The sequence below is a fragment of the Triturus cristatus genome, chromosome 7 (assembly GCF_964204655.1).
Source record: "Triturus cristatus chromosome 7, aTriCri1.1, whole genome shotgun sequence".
Lineage (NCBI taxonomy): Eukaryota > Metazoa > Chordata > Amphibia > Caudata > Salamandridae > Triturus > Triturus cristatus.
In genome coordinates, this window is record NC_140590.1 from 1169693811 (window position 1) to 1169720440 (window position 26630).

Here is a 26630-nt window from a genome sequence, read left to right on the forward strand (position 1 = left end):
TGGCGGGTGCAGAGTGGGCTGGGATCGCGGTTCCGGGCTGCTGCCAGGGGTGAAAGGTAGGTTCTGAGTAGAGCCTCTACTCATGGGAGTCCCAGGGGATCAGAGTTCAAAGGTAGCCAGGTCCTCCGGGGTTTCTGAGGTTGCTGGCCACAAGAGATGCCGGGTTTGGAGCAGGAGCAGGTCCGAGGTCGACAGGCTGGTAGGGCTGGGGCCAAAGCAGTTGGTGTCTCCCTCTCCTTCGCAGCTGCAGGGCAGGTCTTCTTTTCTTCTCGCTCTTCTTGTAGTTTCGGAATCTGGAATCTGGGGAAGGAAGGTTCAGGGTGTCCCTAAATACTAGATTTAGGGGCGTTACAGGTAGGTGAAGGTCAGGGACCAATGGGTCCCCGTCCTGGGGTGGGTACACCCCCTATCCTGCCTCTCTCCTGTGGGAGGGGGGCAGTAGCCTAGTCCTGATAGGGTAGGGCTCCCCATCTTCAAGATGGCGAGAGCCCGGAGATGTGCTTCACCTCGCCTCCTCCACCTGAGGGGTGGGGTTGGCAGGCTGGCACATCCCCTGTCCCTATTTGGGGTTTCCGGCCAAAGCTTCCCGCCAGAGTGGGGGTTGCAGGGGCCTGGGGAAGCTCACAGAGGCGGCATGCCTTTGAAGCTTCCCCCTGCCCATCCTGGGGGAGGAGATTTAGCACCTCGCCCCGGATGTGCATTGTTTCAGGACCAGGAGAGCAGGGGCTCCCCTACCCAGGGGTCCAGCAACATGTCTGCTGGGTGGCAGCCTAGGCAGCCTCAGAGCAGACGTGGATTCGTAGGTTAGGTTTCAGGGGGCACCTCTAAGATGCCCTCTGGGGTGCTGGGTACATTAAATCCCACACTGGAATCAGTGTGGGTTTAATGTGCTGAGAAGTTTGATACCAAACTTCCCAGTCTTTAGTGTTGCCATTATGGTGCTGTGGAGCTCGTGTTTGACGAGCTCTCAGCACCATGTACTCTTAAATGGCAGCACTGCACTTACAGGGCTCAGGAATTGACCTGGGCACTGTAGGGGCACAGGGCTCCTGCTCCTGTGCCCACACCATTGGCATAGGGCACCAAGCTAGAGGGGTGACTGATGTATGCCATGGCAGTGTAGGTGATGGGCATGGCACACAGGGATGTGTGCCATGAGGACTTTGTTTTGGTTCTGCGCCCAAACACTCAGCCTGCAAAGGCAGTGTGTGTGTGTAAGGGTACAGGGCCTCTAAGGGTGGCACAAGGTGTGCTGCAGCTCTTAGAGGTCTCCCTTGGTCACAAAGCCCTGGGTACTTAGGGTACCATTTACTAGGGCCTGACATGTGGCCAGGGTTTGCCAATTGGGGTTTGGTTTGTTTTAGGGAAGGAACATAGGCCCTGGGCACCTGATTGGCAGGAGTCCAGGGCACACTCAGTAAAAGTACATTCAGCAATTCAGCAAAGAGTGGGGGCATACCATGCCAGAAAGATGGCACTTTCTCACAATGACTTGTCGTCCTCATCTCTGAGCCGTTGTATGATCTGGTCTCCTTGCATCATGGCTGTTGAGCTGTCCTAGTATGAACCTATGTTCTATATGTATATTATATTCCATGGTTGCCTGTCCAATGATGATTGCTTCTTCATATGTCTAGGGGGAGTTTTTCTTCAGGATATTCTGTTAGGTGATTCTGGAATACTCAGTCATATCTACTTGTTGTCTGGGTCTAGTTATTGGTACGTGCTTTTGGACCACGCACACTCATGTTTTCCCCTTGGGAGGTACGTGCCTGTTGAGACGTTGTCTTGTGCTTGGGTGCCACTCTTTTCTTGGAGGGGTTATCTAATAGAGACTGTTAGTTGTAGATACCTTGCCGTAGAATTTTCCCCCAGGCCTCAGTTTGGCCCTGGAGATTTTTTCTTCAGCAGTACCCCTGCGCGTTAGGTGGTGTTGGTGGGCTCCGCGTCCGTCATGGACGCCGGGATGGCATCGCGGGACCTACATAATCGCCGCATATGTGCACCGACATCAGTTCTTTCTTTTTCCACACCAGCCTAGCACTGATCCAGAAAGAGCTACTCCGAGCCACTTTTTGGCTAGCTTTTAGTCGAAGTTTTTTTCGAGTCATAGACTCCTGGTGTGTCAAGGGTGTCCCAGCGAAGGACCAGCTGCAAGCCCTGTAGTTCCTGCCATTGGTCCTTGGAGCGCGACCACGAGCTGAAGTCAGTGTCGCTCCCGTTCTTATTCTAGGGGAAGATCTTGAACGGTCACGGAGCCCACACTCCTAGCACTCAGTCGTCGGGCAGATCTACGGGTAAGTAAGGCAAACACAAGGATAAGTCCAAGAAGCGCAGACTTCTCCCTATGGGTCGGCTGTGGCAACGCGGGATCTCAAGTGTCGTCACTTGAAGGCTCCATCTCCGGAGCCTACTTCTGAGACAGCTCTGCACCTCACTCCCTTCCAGGGTGCCGGAGCATCTCCTGTCCAAATCCCGAAGTTCTGTGAGGCCTAGCACCTCCTATTTGGGCAGCACAGCTCCGCGGGCGCACCTTCGGGCCCCGCAGAGTCGGTTGGGTTTCCTGGGACTTGGACACCGGCGGCCCCGTCCTGGGTCTGGATCGATGCTGGTTGATCTTACTCGACCTTCCCTGACGCTGATCTCAACAACTAGGCGCCTGGCGTCGACTGTGCCCCCGGTCAGCGTCGACCCCATCCTTATCCCCAAACTGGACTCGGAGCTGGACTGATGTTGATTCCGACGCAGGAAGGGTCTTTCATCCCTCTGTTTATTCCTGACATCCCTTTTGGGCCAGAAGGGGAGAAAGAAGACTGGGAGGGGCCGTTGGACCCTTTAACTGACCAGCTTGAGGAACTGGACTGGAGAATGGACCTGGGTGATGCCAGTGGTCCTGACACTTTACTGACACTGGCCTGCCTTTTCCCCCTACTGTGGCTATGGAGGAGGGAGCTTCCTATGCTGTGTTGGTGAGGAGGGCAGCCGACTTCCTCCAGCTCCCTACAGTGGCAGTCAGGACTGACCGTCTGACACAGGTGCTTTAGCCTGCGGCTTCTTCTGCTTAACCCCTTTTGCTGTTCACTGAAACCCTCACCGACGTCCTCCTGGGCACTTGGTCCAAGCCCATCAAAGGGGCTCCTGTGGATTGAAGGATTGCCCGCCCCGGGCGACCCAGCGTTCCGGACCAAACACCCCTCCCCTGAGACCTTGGTAGTCCAAGCTTCTTCATCAAACGGTGTATTCCCCTGTGCCCCCCCTGATAGGGAATCCAAGAAGCTGGACCAGCTTGGGAAGAAAATATTCTCTTCCTCCAGCTTGGCATTGCAGTCGGTGAATACCGCATGCCTCTTGGGCCACTACTCCCTTACTATCTAGGATACCGTCGTGCAGGTGCAGCCTCAGTTTCTGTAGGAGGTTTATGCCGTTCTCTCAAGCAGTGGCAGATGAGAGAGATGCAGGAAAATACACTATACGATGTGGACTGGATACCACTGACTCACTGGGCAGAACGATTGCCACGTCTGTAGCTGTTAGACGCTACGTCTGGTTGAGGAATTCTGGCTTCTCAGCGGATGTTCAGTCTTCTTTGATGGACATGCCCTTTGATGGCACTCTCCTTTTCGGCGACAAAGCAGACTTGGCGCTTGATTGCCTCAAGGATTCTCGAACTACGGCCAGATCTTTGGACCTCATGACTACCTCACATCAATCTCAGTCTGCCTTTCGTCCCTTACGTAGCTACGGAAGGGGCACCCAGCCATGTCCTGTCTAGCCCAGCCACGGAGTCACGCAAACTGTCCAGCCTCTACGCGGACGTGGGACCCTGTGTCCTCGCCGGTCAGGGAACTAGCGGGCGGGCCAGTCTACCGTCTCCCCCAACACCCCCCGCCGCAGCCTCCAAACCCTCATAGTGCACGATGTTTCAGACGCATCAACGGCCAGTTGAAGGCAGGATCCACCATCATCTCCTCCACTGCTAATCCATCACATCGGACAGCTGGGTTCTGCAAATAGTCTAAAGGGGCTATTCCCTCCCCTTCGAGACTACCCCTCCCTCCATGCCACCTGTGCCAGATGTAGGTCATGGTTGTTATTCCTGCTGCTTTCCTGGACCCAAGAAGGACAAAGGCCTGTGTCCTATCTTAGACCTCCAAGCCCTCAACTTCTTCCTCCGGAAAGAGAAGTTCAAAATGCTCACCGTAGCTTAAGTTTTGTCTGCACTCGGCCCAGGAGACTGGCTGGTGGCATTGGACTTGCAGGATGTTTATTTTCATATCCCCGTCCTGCCGGCCTACAGACTTTACCTTGGGTTCATGGTGGGCCACAAGCACTTTCAGTTCACTGTGCTACCCTTTGGCTTTACCAGTGCCCCTTGGGTGTTCACAAAGGTGATAGCGGTGGTCGCAGCTCATCTGGGCAGATCAGGGGTTTGTCTTCCCCTATCTCGACGACTGGCGGGTAAAGGACTGGCTCACCCCAGGCTGTGTCCCACCTCCGGACTACGCCGGACCTCCTGCATTCGCTATGGTTCACTATCAAGGTGCCAGAGTCAAACCTGACTCCCTCTCAGACGCTCCTTTTCGGCGGGCGGTTCTTGACACATTGCAGTTTCGGGCCAATCTTCCCGAGCAGCGAGCCCAGACTCTTCGAGCTATGATGCTGATGTTCCAGCCTCTATCCTGGGTTTCGGTGAGAATGACTGAGGCTGCTGGGCCTCATTGCCTCCTGCATCCTGCTGGTGGATCATCCAGATGGCCTATGCGGGCTCTGCAGTAGGACCTGAAGTTGCAGTGGGCGCAGTATCAGGGGAATCTTTCAGAATATGTTCAGACCTCGGAGGGAACTGTGCACCAGGTGCAGTGGTGGCTCACGAACCAAGATTGGGTCCGAGGCAGATCTCTCTCTCTTTCCCGACCATATTTGATGGTGGTGACGGATGCATCAGTCCTGGGATGGGGTGGCCACCTGGAAGAGGTGGAGATCAGAAGTGTCTGGTCTCCAGTGGAGTCCTGTCTCCATATCAACCTTTTGGAGCTCCAGGCGATCAGACTGGCACTGAAAGCATTCCTTCCTTCTCTCAGGGAGAAAGTAGTGCAGGTGTTCACCTGCAACACCACCTCCATGTGATACTGCAACAAACTGGGTGGGGAGGGGTTGTGGACCCATTGTCAAGAGGCTCTCCGCCTCTGGACGAGGCTGAGACATCAGGACATAACCCAGGTGGTTCAATTCCTGGCGGGCTCCCTGAACGCTAGGGCGGACAAACTCTTTCCGGAGGTGGTGTAAGGTGGCCTCTTTCAGCGATGGGGAGAGCCTTGATTAGATCTGTTCGCCTCCGAAGAGAACACGCAATGTCAGCAGATTTGCGCTTTGGAGTTTCTGTACGCCTTTCCGCCTGTACTACTGCCCAGGGTATTCAAGAAGATCGAGCGCGACCAGGCTCAAGTAATTCTTGTGGCTCTGGACTGGGCATGAAAAGTCTGGTACCCCAACCTTCTGAGCATGGGCATCGATCCTCATACTGCCCCTTTGGGAGGATATTCTGTCCCAGCAGCAGGGGAGGACTCTTCACCTGAACATGTCCAGTCTCCACCTCCTTGCGTGGAGATTGAGCGGCGACAGTTGACAGCTTTCGACCTTCCGCCAGAAGTCTGTGATGTTATATTGTCAGCCATGCATCCCTCCACTAAAACGGTATATGCCTGTAAATGGAACACATTTTTGGCATGGTGCACAGCAAAGGCTGTTGATCCCCTTTCATCTCTTCTTTGAGGTTCTCTTGTAAATACTTTATTTGCCCCAGCAGGGTTCTGCCTTGGGCCCTCTTCACGGATACCTTGCAGCCATCTCTCCTTTTCTTCGGCTGCCAGATCGACCTTCTTTATTCAAGTCTCCTATTGTTACCAGACTCTTTAAGGGCCTTACTCATCTGTTTCCTCCATCTCCTTTTGTAATGCCCCAATGGGACTTAAATCTGGTTCTCATCTTTCTTATGTGTGCTCCCTTTGAGCCTCTTCATAAAGATCTCCTCAGGTTGCTGACTCTCAAAGCTGCCTTTTTTGTTGCCATCACATCTGCTCGCAGGGTGAGCGAGCTGCAAGCGTTATCTTCTAAATCCCCTTTTCTATCGGTCTATTCGGTTAAAGTGGTGCTTCGGAACAAGCCTTCATTCCTTCCTAAGGTCGTCACGCCTTTTCATGAAGGGCAATTTGTCAATCGGCCCACCTTTATCCACCCCACCTTTATCCACCCCTGCATCCCTCTAAGAAGGAGGAGAAACTCCACCATCTGGACCCAAAACATGCATTGTCTTTTTATCTTGACCGCACAAAAGACTTCTGGGTAGATGATCAACTCTTGATTGGCTATGTGGTTGCCAGAAAAGGTCGGGCTGTTCGAAAACGGGCCGTCTCCAAGTGGGTTTTCCTCTGCATGAAAATAGGCATGCTTTGGCAAAAAACTACCCTCCTGTTGGGTTGCATTCTCATTCCCCCAGAGCAGCAGCAGCAACCATGGCATTAGCACATGGATTTCCAGTCCTTGACATCTGTCAGGCAGCAAAGTGGGCATCCTTGCACATGTTTACCAGACACTACTGTCTGGATAGCCGGAGGATGATGAAGGAAGTGGCCCTTAGAGGCCACTCAGGTTAATTACAACCAACTGGTATGCCTTCCCAAGAATAAAGAGTCGGTCAGACAGAGAATACAAACAAGCTTTTATTAGCAATACTTTGCAGAGTAGTCCAATCTCCCCAGCACCCTAAGATGTCTGCCGGGGGACTGACCCCCTCAACAGCCCACAACACATAATCATTCCTCCCAGAAACCTCTAACCACGCCCACAGTGGAAAGTTACCGGCCTGGGTCGAACATGAACAAATGAGGCACAGAAGGATGGGCTACCACCTGCCAGATGGGTACATGCCATTTGCAAGTCAAGGTTACCGCTCTGAGTCTCCGCGTCTCCTAACGTGGGAGCAGAACTACACACGTAAGTTGGTATGCGAGGGCAGAATGGCCTATTCATTAGTAAGTCGGGAAGCAACCTTGAACAGGAGAGAAAATAATAATTAAATAGTGTTCTGCTGAGGCAAGCAATCTGAGTAATGATATGAGTAATGAGGCCTGGTGCAGACACAGCCTAAAAGGATTACGAAATACAAAATGGGGTCACACTCGCTAACTAAAGCTTACACATTACAGGAATAACTCACTAGGTTGCATAACGTGAATACAAGTGGCGTCTATTTAGCCACACACTGCTAACCTACTATAGCATGAACTGAGTGCATAGCAGGAGTGGGATTTTCAAACCTAACAATGGGTACTTTGCCCGTTCGGTTCTCCCGGATATTCTGGTTTGATCTTGGTTTGCACGCCCTCCTCCTGGAATGTATTGCTGGGGTATCTACAGGGCCGGACTGGCCGTAGCGAGCACCGGGCGCTTCCCCGGTGGGCCGCTAGGGTGGGGGCCCCTGGGGGCTGATTTTGTTACAGGGGCCGATTATGCAGCTATGCTGCAAAAACTGCCCTGTAACAAAATCGTCCGAAACCAGCCCTGGCAAACAGCTCGGCCGCCCCAGGGGGGCCGTCTGAGCTCTTTGCCAGGGCCAGTTTTGGTTGCTATCCGGCCCTGGGTATCTATTCTAAGGTACAGAATCTACAACTAACAGTCTCTATCAGATGAACAAATTACCTTTCGGTAACAATGTATCTGGTAGAGACATGCGTTAGTTGTAGATTCCTTACCGCCCGCCCATCCTCCCCCGCTCTTCAAACTGATTTCTAGGGATGGGACTCCCTAAAGAGCCCTAGTTTTGACGCACCAATGGTCAGTGTCTTTCATGGCTCTGCGCTTCTGGCGTGGAGAGTAGTGTTAAGAACTGACATCAGTGCCCATGAGCTGCGTCTATGTTGTTCCCACGACTTCATCCCAGCGCCCACTACACTGGCAAAGGATGCGGAGCTGACCGACTCCACCCAACGACACAAAGGGATACTGCTGAAGAAAAAATCTCTGGATCCAGACTGACGTTTGGGGGAAATTCAAAGGTAAGGAATCTAGAACTAACATGTCTCTACCAGATACATTAGTTATAGATTGCTTGCTTTAGAATTACCCCCAGCGTCAGACTGGATCTGGAGAATTTCTTTTTAGCTGTACCCGTGCGCGTCGACAGGTGGCGTCTGTCAACTCCACGTTCAGCGTCGGGATGACGTCGCAGTATCTATTTATACGCTGCCCCTGCGCACTGACGTCAGTTTTTTATCTTTCTGCGCCAGCCAGCGCAGATCCGGAGAGAGCGGTATCCTTAGTCACTTTTTAACGAAAGGTTTTTTTTGACTTTTTTTCAAGTCATTCGACTCCTGGTGCACGAAGGGATGTCCCATCGACGTCCTGGCTTCAACTCCTGTGACTCTTGTCACAAATTGATGTCGATCACGCACCCACACCTCGTGTGCCTCTGGTGTCTGGAGCGTGACCATGACCCAAAGTCGTGCTCTAACTGTCAGGCCATTAACCCAAAGTCTTTGCAAGAGCAGTCCTGAAAGCTTCTGGAGGCCGGGCAGTCGAGAGGGAGTTTGCGGGACTGGTCGCGGAGTCATCGCCACCATTCATTGTCGAAGCGAAGCACAAGAAGAAGGCGAAGAAGCACCGTTGCTCTTCACCTCTTCCTCGTCCGTCTGCTGAAGCGACATGGGACATGGAAGGTAGTAGTCCTTCAGCTCCTCCTGCAGAGCCTACTGGGACGGCTCCGAGCTTCCCTTGATTTCCGGGAGCCAGAGCGTCCCTTGACCAGCTTCATGCCTTTCACGATGCCCTCAACTCCATCTTTGGGCAGCCTGACTCCACCGGCGTGCCTTCGGGCCCGCGGACTTGGGTGGGGCCTCTAAGCCTTCGATGCCGGTGGCTCTGGCCCCAGCGCCGAAGGGATCCAGGCCTGGATCCGGATCGGCGACGGCCGACCTTACAACACCTCCCCTGGCGCTGATTCCTTTGACGGCACCTCCGCCGCCTCCAACGCTGGTTGTCTCTCCGGTTGGCGTTGACCCTGGCCTCCCCCTTGATATGGACGCGAAGCCAGACCGGCATTGACTGACGCCGGTACTGGGAGGTACTTTTGTACCGTTGTTCATCCCTGGTGTTCCTTTTCTCCCTGAATGGCAGGCAGGTGAGGCTGATGAGGACTGGGAGGGTTCTGTTGACCCTTTGACAGACCAGCTAGTGGTGCCGGACTGTAGAGTGGAGTTGGGTGAAGCCAGTGGTTTTGATACATCCCCAGACCCTGGTATGCTTTATCCCCCACCATGGCCACGGAAGAGGGAGCCTTCTACGTTGTGGTGTTGCGTAGGGCGGCTGAGGCCTTGGGCCTCGAGCTTCCTACGATGGCAATCAGGACTAACCTGACTGAGGTGCTGCAGCCAGCAGCAGCCTCTTCGGAGACCCTATTTATTGAAGCTATCCGGTAGGGGCTTTACACTTCTAAGTGGGAGAAAGAAAATGCATAGTCACTCAAGTTACAAGGGAGGATAAGGCATCACATGAGCATCGTAATCTACTTAGTATTCAATAATACCTTTGTCAATAAGCATGATGTTCTGTATATCCTGCATCATCATAGTAGAGACCTTATTATCGCGTCCTGCCAATTTAGAGGTAGGGGTGAGCTTGCTCACACAATAGGTGCAACAGCCTGAAGGCAATTAATACATAAACAACTGTAAAGATGACACCTGCGATAGCTACTAGGAAAAGTAGTATCTTCCAACCCCATGATGTCAGCAGACCCCAGAACCACCCTGTGAGGGACCATGAACCATTATCCTGATGGATATCTGAAGCAAGCCTGTGTAACTTCTGTATTGCAGCGTATACATTAGGGGCGTTATCAGGAATGTAAACACAACATCTGCTGCCGATGACGAGGCTGGCTCCACCCCTATTGGCAAGAATGACATGTTAAACATCCGATTTTTTTAGAGCAACAAGCCTCGTAGCCTGAAGCTCTACAGTAAGATTAGTCAGTATACCTGCAGTAGTATTAATAACTCCCTCAACTACTCTGGCAAGGTGCCAAATATTATGACTATTGAACATGGGGCCACAGATCAGCAGAATACCCTTCATTATGTCAGTAAATTGCTGTAGGGAAGTATCTGTTTGATCTATATCCTCTGGATTGACTACTCTTTTGACCCGGTGCAAATATAGATCTCTACCTTGTAGCCGATGATCTTTGTGATAATTAGACGGTGCAATGTAAACGGGAGGTAAAAGAAAGGAGACATAGAACTGGCCAGACCATCCCCTGGGAAGCCATGTATAAGCCTGTTCCCCACAAACAAAGTATACATTTGGAGGCGTAAGCAACGGTGGGCTACTGATAGTGTTCAATCGGTAGGTGTAGTTACAACTGCTCTGTCCTACTGAAATGTTCCCTGCACCTTCAACACAAACTGGCTGCTGTATTGATCACAGGGACGGGCATGACTTTGTCTTCAGTGATATTGCGTTCCGGGACACATTTAAAGTATTCGGTAACAAATCCTTGGAAATCCAACATTTCTTTTTGCAATCGAGTGACGTTTTTATTATTTTCGTAAATATTCATACAAGCTTCTCGATGCAGGGTACCCTCCTTTCCATCTGTCCCAGGTGTATATCCCTGATGTATGACTCTATTCTCCAACTCTGTTTCATAATCAGACAGTACCTTGTTCATAGCATCAGCATGATAGTGCATGTATACCATAGAAAGCAACTGGAACCAGGCCTCACAACTTCCTAAATATGATAGGGGTAATGACACCAGTAAATCGTTGTTGTGCATAACTGAGGGAAGTAACCAACACACCCATTAGTTTGTGGCATTAGTGGTTCTGTGTACCTGATAAAGCATCTGCAGGAAGGCATTCTAGACATAAGTCTGTCTATGACTCTCTTTATGTGCGCCAGTGTAACAAATAGGTGCTCAGGTGGAGCCGGCGTAGTCCCTATCAAGGTGTGCACAGGATGCTGATCGTCTAAATACCAGACCACCCCAAATAGTGTTAGCGTTACTGTGAGAATGACTACTACCACTACTACTCTACTCCAAGTAGACCAACTAGACCACACAGGACTATTCTGCTGTAATGGTGAGACCACCAGGGGCTGTTTCTCTTTCATGACTGCACGACCAAATGTGTACATTGAAAGAAATTTTAGGAATTGGAGCCACAAAAATACAACCGACCAGAGTGGCACAAGTCACCCAGTATCCTTAAGAGCCTCACTGGTAGACTCCTATTGATCATCAACAACGGTGCTATGAAGCACTCCCACGGGGGAGCTGCGTGATCCTCTTTTTCAGGATAGGGCACCCTCCCTCCTGGGAAAGTACCCTCAACGATCCTGTCCGGTGCCCAGGGCAGTGCACCAGTGTAGCTCACTCTATTCTAATGCAGGCACCTTAGGCATGGCACCTATGCCCTAGTCCTTTCCAAACTCCTGGACTGTCCTACTGATGCACTGTCCTTCTGTCGGGGCTGCAGGTTATACCTGGTGGCTCCAGGCACTGTTTCGTCAACAAAAAGGGGGAGAAATTCAGGCTCAGAAGGGCATTGAGACTCTGGGCCTGTGAATCAGATGGGGAATATCCCGAGTCTGCCCTCATCACCGGGGGGACCGCCTCAAGCAAGGCCGCTTCGCTTTCATCATCTGTCTGCGCCCTCTCAATCGGGCGTCAGACTAGGGAACGAAATGGGGCACTTGCTCCCCTTCCTGATCAGCAATTCCGTCGAGGACCTACCGATCGTACGGAAGTGGGAGAGGGATCCTCTTGACGTGAGTTCCATGCACCCAGTGCTTCCGGCCTTCAAGCTTCACTGCGGTGCGGGTGGTGAGCAGGACTAAAACTGGCCCCTTCCAACGAGGCTCCAGGCAGCTCTTGCGTTGAAAATTCTTTACAAAGACGAAATTCCCAGGCTGTAGCTGATGCCCAGGCCCCTCTGGTACTGGTTGCAGCGTGGCGTGAATCTGTTGGTGGATAGAACAAAGCTCTTTAGTTAACTCATACAGATAGTCCACAAGCAGGGGGTACTCTGTCTCGGAGAAGCGCTTGGGTCTTGGGACGCCGCAGACGTTGGTGAGTTGTCCAAAGACCACCTCTTATGGGGGCAAACTTGTTCTAGAATGCGCTGTCGCTCTAGTAGATAATAAAGCTAAAGGTGGAGCATTGGGCCATCGCAAACCTGTGCTTTCTTGAATCTTCGCTAACTTCAGTTTGAGAGTACCATTGTACTTCTCAACCATACGCTGCAACGTCCGTGCCTGTGCTCCATACAGGAACCTTCCAAGGCCTGTTGACACCCAAGACACCTGAAGGAATCTCCCCTGAAGTGAAGGAGTCACTTCCCTGCATCTGCAGGCACCGCAACGAAGCTAACCGGTCTGCTGACCCTGGGCTTCCACGGACTCCGAAAGGCACAGCAACACAGGTGATAATTCTTCACATCCCTCGTGGCCTACCCTGTACTTATACCAAGTTTGAGGTCAGTATCTCTCGTCAGAGCCGCAGGAACTGAAACCCTGTCCACCACATCGACTTGCTGTTGCAAACGCTTGTTGGCTTCCTTCCGTTAAGATCTTCGGGCTCCAAGCAGCCCAACCTCAAGCATCTCTTGTGACCAAGATCTTTGTTCTTATTGCATCCTTTGCACCATGGGCTTGCATCTTTGGTGAGCTGCTTGAGGTTCTCTTGCGACTCCCGTACCTCTGTCCTGTGGGTCCTCTTGAGGGTCTTCTTTGATTTCAGCGGGCTCCTCTGATTGCTCAGGGCCTGCTCTGACTCCCCTGCTTGTGGTGAGTCACCTGGACCTTCCTGGTCACGACACTGCACCTTCTTCGCTTTCCACATTGTTTGCAGTTGCCAGGGCTTGTTGGTGCTCCCGATGGACACCGACCCCTCAACGCTCAACATCCGACGTGGGACAGCTTGTAAATGGCTCCTGGTCTTCCACAGCGTCGCCTGGTCCACACAACTGCAGCTCCAAGGTCATCGTCAGCTCTCCTGCAACACTCGACTTCGGTGGGCATTTGTCTTCTGGGCCTCCTGGTCACTCCCAAGTGGCAAAGACTATGTCCCTTCTGCTTGCAGGTACTTCTCATCTTGAATCCATCTTTGGGTTCCACTGGACACTTTCACCTTCTCCAGCAGCTGCTTCTTCCTGAAGTCCTTCTTTGAGTTTGGTGGTTTCCGACTGGTGTACGTATCCTGGTTCCTATGGTATCCACGGGTGGGGTGGCTCTCTAACCTTCAGTTTTCTACAGGGTTTATTCAGGGTCCACTGGGAAGGGTCCTTTTTAGGTCTCGCCTGACCCAGCGCATGCGCTGGTCTGGCGAGACTTATTGAGAGGGCTCCAAAAAGTGCTACCAGGCCAGCCTAGAGCTACAGCGCGTGTGCGCGGGCGTGCGCACCGCGCTTTACCGCGATTACTTTCCCTTTCCGCTTTGATGTTTGATCGTGATCGCGATCACTTTTACTTTCACGGCCGCTTGGCATAATGAATAGGTCTCGCTTTTGGGACCTTATAAGTATTTAGTTACGCAACTGTTGCATGGCTAAACACTTATAAGGTCCCAAAGGCGAGGCCTATTGGCTATGCCAATGCTTGTTTTAAATTGCAACCGCGACTTACCCATTGACTTGTATTGAACCCAAGGTTGTGTTCCCACTCTGCACACAGCCCCCTTGAGGTTCCTGGTTACTTATCTCGGGTGGTTCCTTGGGGCCCTGTCACTTCTACGTCTTCTAGGTATAGTCTTGACTTGAGTCGTGGTTCACATATCACTATTTTAGTATATGGTTTGGTCTCCCCCTGGCGACCACTGTGTATCTGTGCTACTTACCTGTTTCTATTGCAGAGTATTGTGTGTATCTCCGGCTAGGAGATATCTGTGTGTTAGTGAGTGTCTTATAATAAATACATATTTTTTTATAAATACACTGTGTGGTTCTTTTTCACTTAATCGATAGCAATAAGATTACGCTTGGTAAAACAAGCTGCTTTACACTCCTTCTGGACTAAGCCTGAAGGCTGCTCTCCATAGTTACCACTTAAGATCTTTCTAAGGTTGTCTAAGACCACTAAAATCACCATAAGGCTCGTCTGGATTAGTGCAGAGTGCCCACTTACATAAGTGTGCACCATATACTAAGCAAGCTTCTCACAATGGGTGTCATTATGAACAATATCATACTCCACTACACTGGCAGCCGATGTCTGAAAAACAATCTGAAGATGGAGCCGATGACCATAAGCATTGCCTCGAAGAGGAGTTGTCACTGGATCTTGGGACTCGAAAGACTTCTTCGAAAAAAAACAAGTTAATGTCCAAGCACAACACTAGATGGCAGGATTATTCACAACATGTGAAGCTACAGCACTATATGCAACAAATAGATTCTTACAATGAAGTAACATAATCTTTCTCATTGCCCTAACATCAGCTAGACCTGTGAGCGAGTTACAGGCTGATTGTCAACTGGCCTCATACAATATTCTAATTGGTAATATTCAGTAGTTGATATTGGGCACATGAGCTTCATTTTTGTCAAAAGTGGTAACTCCAGTTAAGTTGGGCAGTTCATCACCCTTCGACATTCTTTTTCCCACGTCATCTCTCAAAACGAGAAAGAGAGGCTCCCTTGTTTGGACACGAAAGAGCATCAAGTTGTTTTTCTTACTTGCACCATAGATTATCTGATGGACGATCAGCTCTTTGTGGTGTTCTCACGGGGAAAGGTTGGTCAGGCCAGTGGAAAAATGGACCACCTCCTGATGGATTGTTTCTGCATTAAAATCTGGTACTCATTGGCTAAGAAGCAGCCTCTAGAAGGCTTACAGGCTCATTCTACCCAAGCAAAAGCTGATGTACTGCAGGGACGCGCGGCATGTCTGTCCAGATTATTTGCCAGGAAGTTATGTGGGCATCAGTACACATGTTCATGAAGCATCACTATCTCAATAGCCAGGTCATCTAGAGGGGCATTTTGCCCGCTCGGTTCTGCGGGACATTTTGATCTGAGCCAGTTTACAAACACACAACCTGGGAGGTACCGCTATGGTTTTATTCACAAGTTGAGAAATCTGTGGTTATAAATATCTATCAGAAGAACAAGTTACTCTCCTTCCCTAACGATCTTTCTGGTGGGCACTCTATCTAACAAGAGATTCCTCACCGACCCTCCCACGTCCCCATTCTGTGAACAGAGTCCCTTTTTCCATCTAAAAAGGTCCCAGTTTAGAGATCTGCGCACAGGTTATGTCAGTCTGCCAATAGGCCGTGCGTCTGAGGGCGTGGGCAAACTAAGAAAGCAACTGATGTCTGTGCACATGGGTGGCGCTTATACGTGGCTCCGCTTGTCACTTACGGAGTGCAATGCCATCGGCAAAGAGCCACAAGATGCCACTTCCTGGCTTGCAGGCATATTTGTTTAAAGTTTCCTGGTCCAGTCTGATACCTGGATAATATTCCCAAGGTGTGGAATCTGTGGTTAGATGGTGTGTCCATGAGGAAGATAGTTACAGATAGTAAGTTACATGTAAGCCAGAATTATAGAAAGAGGATATGAGGTGGGTAGCCGCTATCCAGTACAACAGAGCAAATAGAGGCGCCAGTATTTAAAAAAAAGAAAGAAAGAAAAGAAATGGGACTTGTGTACACCTCACAATAATTGTAAGAGGGAGAAGTGTTCAGAATCAATCCACTGTTTAGGACCTTTGCTTAGTATCTCAAGTACCCTCACAACTTCTCCTCTGCCTCCTGTATAATTACTGATTGTCCACTACACACTGGACAGGTGGGTTTACCTACCTTTTTGTGTCCGATTCCGAATAAGGTGGGACCATTTCTCATTTCCAACTCTTTGATAATCTTTTCTCCTGTCACTTTTTCTTGAGCGGCTGTGGCACTTCCACCTTCCATCCCACTCCCCTCCCCCCATCTTCATCCCGCTTTCACTCGAACAGGGAATATTTTAAAAGGTTTTTCCTGTTTGGGATGCTATCCAAAAAATGTTGATGTATCACAGAATATTGCACATAGTATGAATAGTCTTGAGTCGTTGAGATTCTGTGGCCTTCCACCTGATTTTGACACACAGTGTAAGTGAAGGAGTGTAAGTTACAAGGCTTGCGCTACTCTATTCCTCTCATTGTTTGTGCCCCTGATGCTTTTTCAATCGGTTTGGGTGACATTTGTGATCTTATACTCCTATATATATTTTAATTAGACTGACGTTTTTGTGATACTTTCAGGTAACAAAATGCATGTTAGCTGGCTAGAACGTGGCTCTGCAAGAAAAACGTAGGAGTAAATTGGTATGAAAGACTGTGATGACTATCTGGTAATTTTTTGTGTGTTCACAACTGCAGTTGAAGCTTTGGGGATTTTCCTATCCCCTGCTCTGGGAACATTTGAGTAGTTCCTCTTCCCCTTTGGTGATCATCCAATTAAGTTGTCGGACGCTTTGTGATTTTGATTGGAGAGCGCTAGCAATACCCTGGCTGCCTAATAGTATATTTTGTTTTTATCCAGCTTCCCAAGAGGAAAGAATACCTGCACATAATCAGTGCACAGCAGGTGAATTAAAAAAAGGTTTTGCGCTGCAAAATGAAATGGTTACTTACCTGTTATAATTTTGCAGCTTAAAGTATTTTCTGTATTCACATGAAGTCCTCCGACCTCCCCAGAAATGAGGAGAATATAGGTAATATATAGAAATTCTAGGAAGCCACAACAAAGATGAGACAAAGTGGGGGGGGGGGGGGGGGAACAATCTGAAGTTAGCAACAATGCAGAGAGGCTTAAAGAGTGGGTGTTTGACATCACAGACGGATGGACGGTACACCAAATAGGCTATGACGCCCATGGGGAAAAATTAGGCTTGCATAGGCAATTCTGGGCCCAACCTCTAGATGCTGGAATGATGCACAGACTATGAATACAGAAACCTCTAAGTTGCAAAACTACTCCTACAGGTAAGTAACCATTTTGTTATGCATACATCCGCTTTTCAATAGAAAAGTTTAATTCAAAATATGAATATACAACTTTACACCCCAAAAAAGAGCACATTAGCAAAATAACATTTCGTTTTTTAAAAATTGAAGAATCAATCTAAACGATCACTAACCCAAAATGTGACCAGGATATTTTTGTAAAAAAGTTAATGGAAAGGAAGAACTGTTAGCCTCAGCCAATAGGCTTAGGCTATGAAAACCTACTATGCACATTTAAGAACCCCCCTCTTTACTGTCCAGCAATGCCAGTGAAGTTTTTTGTTTGTTTTATTTTTGTCTGAGAAAGGATCCTCATATGAGAAAATAAAAATATGCTGTTATTTTGACCTGGGAGGTGGGAGGATTGCTTACAGCTTTAGCAATGATTCCCCTGAAGATAAAATAGGATTACAGGTAAGTAACTTTCCCTCTTTCACCTCTGTACTTTTTCCCTTCCTCCCCTTGTGGCGATGTTTATCTCGACTGCACTCTTTCCCCGTCCCCGCAACTCCTTTACTCCCAGAGCTATATTGGATTTTTTGCCCTGGAAAAGTTTGGCTGTATCTGTGTGTGTGTATGTGCAACTGCCTAATTCTGTCCATTTTGATTAGGTTTTGTATAACATCTGATGGTGTATTAGTAATGGATATGGGGCAGTTCGTTTAGTTTGTGGAGTTGCACTCTGTCTTAGTTGCAATAAGTTATGAATTTGAATGGTGAAGACAAACACAATACAAGGAACATTCCTTTTCACTAGTGAAAAGAACATAGGACATAATATTTACTTCATAGTGAATAGTTGTCCACCTTGTATTTGAAGTAGCAGAAGATTTAATCTGTGTGAATTTGAACTCTTAGAGTGAGTAGGTAGCACAGATATGCAAGAGTAGGGTCTAAAGAGGTAGAAGATTTGGAACTTTGAAAGAAACATGGTGTATGTTTTGTCAGAAGTATAAGATTAGCGACTCTAAAGGTAGCAAGGTGCTGTTTAATGCATCATAAGTTGTCGAATACCTCACTAAATGAAGTTTGTTTATTAATTTGTATACTAATACTAGTTTTGTGTAAACTCTGTAGTTCTTGACAGTGAGCTATCTGGCTTGGTGTCTTAAGCTGAAGTGGGGCTGTTTTTAGGTAAGTTGAATAGAGTCTCAGTAGCATAGTTGAGATCCTTGGCAAGATACACAGGAATAGTTAGGGATGCCTAAGGAAGGACTATGCCATAGTTCATTCTTCTGAAGACTAGCATGTTAATGAAAACTTTATTTGTCTAGAATGGATTTGATGAGGGTATCGATTGTAATTTAAAGCATGCTGCAGTGAAGGCTTCCATCTCATTGCTGGGATGAAGAGATAATTGAGCTTTCTAGCCAGTGGAGTGAAATGCACTTTGGAAGAGGAAGGTGTTGGTAAGATGGGTGGTGGCATTGGAAGAGGGAAAGTATGAGACTTCAGTTTCAGTATTAGGAACTGTGGTACAATACAGGAATGCATCGCTCTGGGACACTTGAAGATGCATGACTGGAGGTGAGATGTAAAACATTGGAATGGAAATATGATTTGAGTGTTATCAGCATACAGGTGATATGAGAAAGCAAAGTAGATACCACCAAAACAGGTGGTCTTCAGTGATAAATAAGGAGGTCCAAGGACAGATCCTTTTTGGACACCACCTGGGGTTGGGTGCAGATGTCGGAGTCTAAAGCAGGCTTGTAGTAACGGTTGGAAAGGTGGAAAATGAACTAGTGAGGTCATTGATGCCAAATGATTCTTGAGAGTAATTTAGGATGATTAACAGTGCCAAATTAAGCTGCTAGGTCCAAAAGGATAAGAATGGAAGAGAGCTGGTTATTATGTGCTATGGGCACCAAGTTACATGCATTCTTGAGTACTTTGTCTGTGGACTGCAGGGAGCAAAACCTGACTGGAGGGGTTTCTGGTTTTAACAGAGATAGTGTGAGATGGTAGAAGACCAATTGTTGAAAAGCTTCGAGAAGGGCATTTGAGGTACTAGGTGATAGTTGACAAGAGTCTAGGAATTACAGGAGTTTTCTTTATAATGAGTGGCTGTTAGACACAGTAAGGAGTTCACTAGAGTTTAAAGTTGGTCCCCTTTGTAACTGCATTTTGGTCTTCCTGTTTTTTTCCACTACCCAACACCCTAACCCTAGTCACAGAACTGAATATCTGTAGCCCTCAAGATGGATACCTGACAATCTTATGCCATAATCCGTGTGACCATTAAAGTGTACTAATCCCTCCATGATAACAAGTGGAATGTTTCTGTCCACCTTGTACTCCTTGAGGTGTGGTAGTCTCCTTGGGTTTGTATTTCCCTGCCACAGCTCGCTGCTCCTTGATATGTTCCTCTGGTACCATGGAATACCCTGTCTGCTCACTTCACTCCTAATGGTATTGCCCCTCAGTGGCATATGTATCTGCCCTCCTGCATTCATGAGTTTTGTATGTATACCATGTGCCTGTTGAGATCTGATGCATATCTGATGTATACCTCCCTAACCCTGATGTTCTATTTACCCCTGTTTAATGTCCTCTGTCAATACATTTGTTTCACTGTTCGTTGGGAGGTACCCAAACCCCTTTAGTGGTGAGCCTTTGTCTTTCTTACTAACTAAGCAATGTATTATTTCGCTAGTTGTTGCGTAGATGTACTCCAGAAAATCATAATCTGCTTTTTTTCTCTAATTGTAAAATGCTTTTCCCCCCCTTTTCAGGAGCAAGTAGAAGCTGCGAGGAAGGACCTGGATCAGGCAAAAGAAGAGATTTTCCATCTGCCTGCTGATGATGAAGAGGACTGTCTCTCTGAAGAGAGTCAGACTAAGAGGTGCAAGAGGTCTAAGGCTTTTAACAGACCCGAAAGGCCTGGCACCCGTGTGAGCGAGAGGCTCCGCGGCACTCGCTTATCAGGCGTAGAGAGCGAGGACCCTTCAGTTGTGGCCCCAGTGGAGCATTTTCAGACCAGGCAGGAGGCAACGAGGCTAAGTTTGGGGCCTCAGGACAGGGTGCAGCAAATGAGGGAAGCCTCTTTAGAGCAAGAGATAAAGAGCCCAGCCCCAGAAGGGAAGAAGCTTCCTAGAGCTTTACAGAGTTCACCCCCAGATACTAAAGACAATGTGTCTTCTCTCAAACAAGAAGCTAACCAGCTGCTTCTCATGGACAAACCGGTCAGTGAGAGATTGCCAGTCAACAGGCAGCCATCAATTCAAGTCTCTAGCCAGAAGCTAAGATCATCGTTGATGTCAGAGGCATCACCTGCAAAGGCAGAACTGCTAGAGGAGCCGATGAGCAACAGGGTGATGACTAGTGATGGCCTGTCCCAAGGTGATGGTGTACCTCCTTTGTTGCTGCCGTATGCCTTTGAAGGTGAACAGGGTGACTTGCTCAGCAGGAATGAGAGACTGCTGCAAACATGTGATACAAAAGGCCTTTCCTTTGAGGTCTTCCATTCAGAAGAGCAGGGGAAGGTCCTGTCTGCAACAGAAGCGGTCCAGCCTAGCCTTCCACTGGTCCAAAATAAAGTGCCTTTTGATTCTACTGAAACGGCTGAAAAATCAGAACAACCAGAGACTGTTGGTTATCATGGATGGGGTGACTTCCCGGGCAATAAGGCTCCTTTAACACAAGACTGTGCAAATCTTCCAGACACCTGCCATAAAACTGATCTTCCATCGGAGACCCCTCCTGACACAGACTCTAAATCCCAGAGTATGCTGTCTAATCACTTTCTTGAAGAATCGCCAATAGCAAGATTATCTTTTGAAAAGGACCAAGTGGCCGCAGAGCCAAACTTACACATGACCACCACCAGCCAGAATGTTTCTGATATGAGAATACAACAGAGAAGTAGATCTCAGAGCCTTAAATCGGAGATTGATTCTACTTCAGCAACAGACATGCTGCCATTTCCACTATTAAAGGTCTCAACTGAGAAAGTCCAGCAAGAGTTTTGGAGCACACCATCCTCTAACACTTGTGATGTCCAGAGTAAAAACATGCTGTCCCAATCCAAGGATTTCTTGAAGGAAACACATACAGAGACAAAGCCATCACCCATGTTTGTGGCGCATAAACAGAGTGCAGAAGTTGCTCAATGCATGGAAAATGTATTATTGCAGATTCCAGTTGCCATCCACACAACCATGGAACTTCCTTCCAACAGAGACCCTCACATGTCAGTTCTGGCTGTTGGGAAGTCAAACTATGTATCTGATGATAGCATCCCCCAAAACTCCCAGGAGGGTAGTGTAGAAAGAATAGATGCATCCAAACTCTCAGATATGACTGAAAAGCAAACCATAGCACCTCAGGGTAAAGAAATAAAGACCATATCTGATCCTCATGTTGTGTTGACTGCAGTCTCATCACCTGTGGTGTGTATAACTCTAATGGAAGCAGACTTACTGCACCAGAGGCCAGAGTCACAAATTGAAAAGTTACCATCTCATAGCGCAACACCACAAAGAGACAGTGTGGCAGCAAGGCAACCTATTGGTGACAGCATTAATATTCCTAGTGATCAAGAGAAGACTGCAATAGTTGTAACACATATGGAAGAGACAAAGTCTGAATCAAACTCTATAAGGAGGTTCCCCCAGTTACAGGATGAGGCAGATCTCAAAATGGCAAATATTACTCACCTGCCGCTAGATGAGTTTATGTTAAGTGAGGAAAGCCTTTGTCACCTTCCCCAGGCTACAGAAATTCCTAAGAATGAGCGCACAACTCACCAGAACCTAGATGAAGCTTCAGAGAATATAGACATCTATTGTTCTCCAACAAGATCTTCCTTGAAGCCTTTTGCCACTACTGAGATCAGAGGGGAGGTAGCAACTGAGAAATTGGAGAGCTGCTCACTACGAACACCAAGGCGTAGGACTTGTGCAGATGGAGAAATTCTGCAGAACCAAAAAGATGAGGATTCTCCAACTGCTAAAGTCCTGCGAAAGCTACCTGGCCGTATTGTGACGATTGTGGAAGACCGCATGCCAGCAAAACGCAAGCGCAAACTCTACAGTTTTCGTAATAGCTTATCCAGCCCAGGAGAATGCTCAGCCAACAGCATCTCTGATACAGACTCAGCTGGCAAGGAGATGCAAGCCATGAGAGACTATCCCACCAGGAAGAAGATTGGGCTGGAAACTAAAGAGACAATGAAGGTGCAACAGAGGGAAGACAACAGCCAGCAGACAGAGTGGCATCCACACAGCCTAGAGCTCTCCAGGCTAAAACCTCAGGGGTGTGATATTCCAGTCAGGTCTGAACCGTCTGATCATTTGTCTGTGAGAGAGAGACTTGGGACCAGAGAAGAGGGCTCACTTGTGACTAGTTCAGGCATAAATAGCAGACCAAGCTTTGACCCTTCTACAGCTTCCCAAGCGGAGCTACCACCGCTAGCAGTAAAACGGAAAAGAGGCCGACCTCGCAAGATAAAACCAGAGCATACCTTGGGCTGTAGATCTCCCGATCCTGCTTCACCAGACTGTAGCTCACTCGAACTTTCTCCGCCAGACTACAAAACCCCAGAACAGCATTTTCCAGCCTACAAATTCCCAGAGCAAGTTTCTCCAGATGAGACAGTCCCATCATCTACCTTTCCTTGCTACAAATCACTGAATACCTTTTCCTCTGGCAGCCAACTTCCAAATCAGAGCCCAGTATTGGAGGCTTCGCCACAGTGTCCCATAAGCCCCAGTAAGGATACAGTTGAAAGTCCTAAAAAAGACAAGCAGCATGTCAGGACACATGCGGTTAGTCCAAAGCACAGCAAAACATCTCATGGTACAGAAAAGGAAACGCCTCAAATTATAGATCTTCAGTCAAAAAAGAAAAAGGACCTGACAAAAACATCTCCAGATCCGATGGGTGTGCTGTCAACAGACAAAAGTGAAAACTGTTTACCTGTAGAGAAGCGCAAGCGTGGAAGGCCACCCAAAGTGCGGGAATCCAAAACGAGCTTGTCCCCATCGTCATCCAACCCTCCCTCAGTTTTGAAAACTGAGCAACCGCTGCTCCCTTTTGAGAGTCATAGTAACATGACTTTGAGATTGTTAATGCCCAACCCTGCTCTGCCTTCTAACTTACTTAAGATTAGCCCCAGTTCAGCCATTTCAACTGACAGTAGCTCCATCCCTGCCAGAGTCTCAACTGACTATAGCAACATCACCTCAGGATACTTGACTGATGCTAGCTCCACTCCTGCAAAAGTCTCGGCAGAACCTGGCTTCCCCCACAACTCATCCGACAGCTCCACTGCTACACGTGTCTCTGCTGATGCCAGCTCCACCTCCACAAGTGTCATAGCTGAAGCTGGTTCCACCCCCTCAAGAACGATAGCTGATGATAGCTCTACACTTATCTCAGTTGACGTTAGCTCCACCCTCAACTCAGCAAACAATATTCCCACCCCCATACATATCTCAGTTGATGACAACACCACCTCATCAAGAGCTTTTGCTGATGCTAATTGCACCTCCATAGGTGCTAGCACTACTCCTGCAAGTACATCAGCAAACGTTAACTCAGCACCTGGAAGATTCTCAGCCGATGCTGGTTCCAGCTCCCCTAAAGTTACAACTGACACTGGCTATACTCCTCCAAAACGAAAACGTGGTAGGCCTCCAAAGATACAGTCTCCCACAGAGGAGAAATGCCCTCAGCCTTCAGCTTCTGAGCGAGAGAGCTCATTGGATGAATCGAAGAATCTCAAGCCACCAACCAAAAGAGCTAACCGCAAGAAGCGCAAGGTACGTGCTCAAGAAGCACAAAGAAGTTTGCAACTCCCACACATTCTGGCAAGCAAAAAATTGTCGAGGCATAGCCAGCTGTCCGACAGTGAGACATCTTCCTCATCCGAAAGCCCACCCCTCACCAGGCAAGCCAAAGTTAAGATGGAGACTCAGGGCCAGAGTAAGGAAATGGAATCCGAGAATAGTTTGACTGCAAAAGTCTTAAAACATAAGCTGACTTCATCTACCCGAACTGACTCGGAGTCTGAGGTGCAAGGGCTGTCATTGTCCAAGCCCAACACTGTTCTCCCTGAAAAAGCCAGTGGGTGTCCCATCAGTACCAGAACAAAGAGTGAGACTGTTTTGTTAAAGAGAATAGATGACACCTCACAAGATAGTAGTGCTTCTGAGATAAGGTCACTGCAACATGAGGATATCCCGCGTGGCCGCTGCACCAGACAGACCCCGAGCGAAATCCTTTTGCCTGCCTTAGAGAGGGAGAAGCACATTCCACGAAAATCAAAGAGGCAGAGCTCTTCAGAAAGCACTATCACCCAGTCACAGACTAGGACTGATTCAGACTCGACCAGTGAAGATGATGTCAACCGGCCCCATAAACGCCAAAAGAGGGAGACAAAGCAGTCGAGGAAAAAGCAGGGGCATTCCTTTGCATCAGAAAGTGTAGGTGACAGGATTCTGCGAAGCGTGGCAGCTGCTGCTGCTGCAGCAGCCATGTCACCAGCAAGCAACACACGCTCATCTTCAATCACATACCCTCCCTGCTCAAACCCTTCTGCTGTCACTGGGAAAAAATTGGGGCCTTTAACCATCACAACTTTAGGTAACCGAGGCAGGAAACCAAAAACGTGACCCAAAACTCCAGTTCACACAGCAGTTCACAACAGCCTTTGAAGGCCGGATCCATTCCCAAAGGCTCTAAGAGTCGACAAGTGCAGTAGAAGGTGGAGACCTTTTTATCCGCAGAATCCATAACCCCTGCATTTCTGAAGTGCGTTTTTACTTATTTCGACTGTTAACCACTACTTGAAAGAAACAGGCTAAGCCCAGGTAGGTCAAGGGTAGTGTGTAACTGACGAATCAAATGGCTTTCCATCCCTTCCACACGCATGGTTGCACATGATACTGAGAGCTCAGAGTATAAAGGGTGTATTGTGCTAGCTTGAAAATGGAGACAAAACGCCATCAGCTAAAAGGCAGAAAATCACCTGTTGTGGCATCACCAATACAGAAGAAGGATGAATAAAGTAAAGAAACAAAACCCAGGTGGTGCCTTTACCCTCCTCCCTTCTCAAAGCCAGTTTACTCCAGAGGCGTTATCTGCCTGGTTGTGTTCATCTTCACATATGAGCACTGTGTAACAGTATTTTTTTTAAGTGGTGGTGCATTTGATTAAAATGCACCGTCATGCCCTAGTTTCTAAAAACCCTTTAGTCTCATAAGCCTAGAAAGGAATTGAATTGGTTTTCGACATCCCGTCTCTGCTTCGAGAAGGCAAGCAGCTATATGTACTGTATTTTTCCTCACTCACAGTGACCCCCAATATCTTCACGAATTCTTAACATTGTATACACCAGACACGCAGTCAACCTTGTTTCCACATCTGAGGAGTTCCCCGAAGCCTTCCTCTGAACATGGCAGTGGTGGTTATGAAGCAGCTTTCAGTGTTATTGTCAGACAGGGCCCCCTTCTGATCTCTCTTACGGTGCACAGGCTTGGTATATTACGTTACATTACAGCTAGCTACAGTCGTGAAGTCCTTAACAATAAACGTTTTGGAGTGAGCAGACTAGTCAGATCATTGGCTTTGTTGCTTTGATCTCTCTCTCTTTCCCTGGGACAGTGCAGACAGTAAATTGCATTTTTGAGAATACTTGAATATTTTTAACCTGGTTTCACTAAAACATTTGACTGGAAATCTGCATTACCGTGGCATGAAGGGACATAGGACACTAGTGAGCACCTGGACTGTGCAATTCAGGTCGAGTGGGCAGAAGACTGTGTCCATCTTTAACCAGTTTTTTGTTTTCTTGCGTCTAGTAATACAATTTTTTAATTTCAATTATGTGACCAAATTGAAAGTAATGGCAAGGTACTCTGACTGGAGACGTGGAGAGTCATCTTTGGTGGGAAATTCACAGGGCCAAGAGTCAGTAAATGTCGTGCTGTTCTGTCTCGCTTTCTCTTCTCAGACAGAGCAGTAAATGTACAGTGTTTTAATGATGTAATTACACTTGCTGTCCCTTAGGCATTTTGTGAGTTTCTGTGCACAGTCCACTTGTAAAATAGTTTCTTTGAATAAAATCTATGCAAAAATTATTTTGTATAGGAAGCACAGAACGCTAGCACCAGGTGGGGCTTGCAGGGACATGAAGCATCTCTGGATTATTGAGGTTGAGATGGGTTGTAGTTCTCTGCCTCCATGCCTCCATTCCTTGCCTCTTGTCCCCCAAAAATGCGATCTGAAAGCATGTTAAAATTGTACAGAAGTCAACTGAGATATTTCTCTAGATGAATGCTATCAATAAAGTGTTAAAATAAATTCAAATTTTACTTCTTTGTGTGTCTCACTTTGTTCCTGTGTGTGATATTATTCCTTTTCATGCAGTGGATTATAGAGGTGAAGGAAGTGACCCACATAGGGCCACCCGGGTCACCTCGGACCACCTCTCAGCCTTCCATGCTAAATAAAGAGTCTGAGAAACAGTGGAGATTATACACCAATAATCATTTGTTATTTACACTCAGAGCGGGCTCTGTCTGCACAGTCTTGAGAGAGTACTACAGAGGGAACTGAGGAACTGTAAGCATAAGGAT

General features: G+C 48.2%; 1 protein-coding gene across 1 annotated transcript in view; it reads left to right on the top strand.

The window, feature by feature from the left end:
• Positions 1-26366, top strand: part of SRCAP (Snf2 related CREBBP activator protein) — a 1742136-nt gene extending 1715770 nt beyond the window's left edge. The window contains exon 34 of the mRNA XM_085618450.1: positions 19785-26366. Coding sequence (XP_085474576.1) covers positions 19785-24665 — 4881 coding nt within the window. The 3' untranslated portion in view covers positions 24666-26366. The remainder of the gene's footprint in view (positions 1-19784) is intronic.
• The last annotated feature ends 264 nt before the right edge of the window (positions 26367-26630 follow it).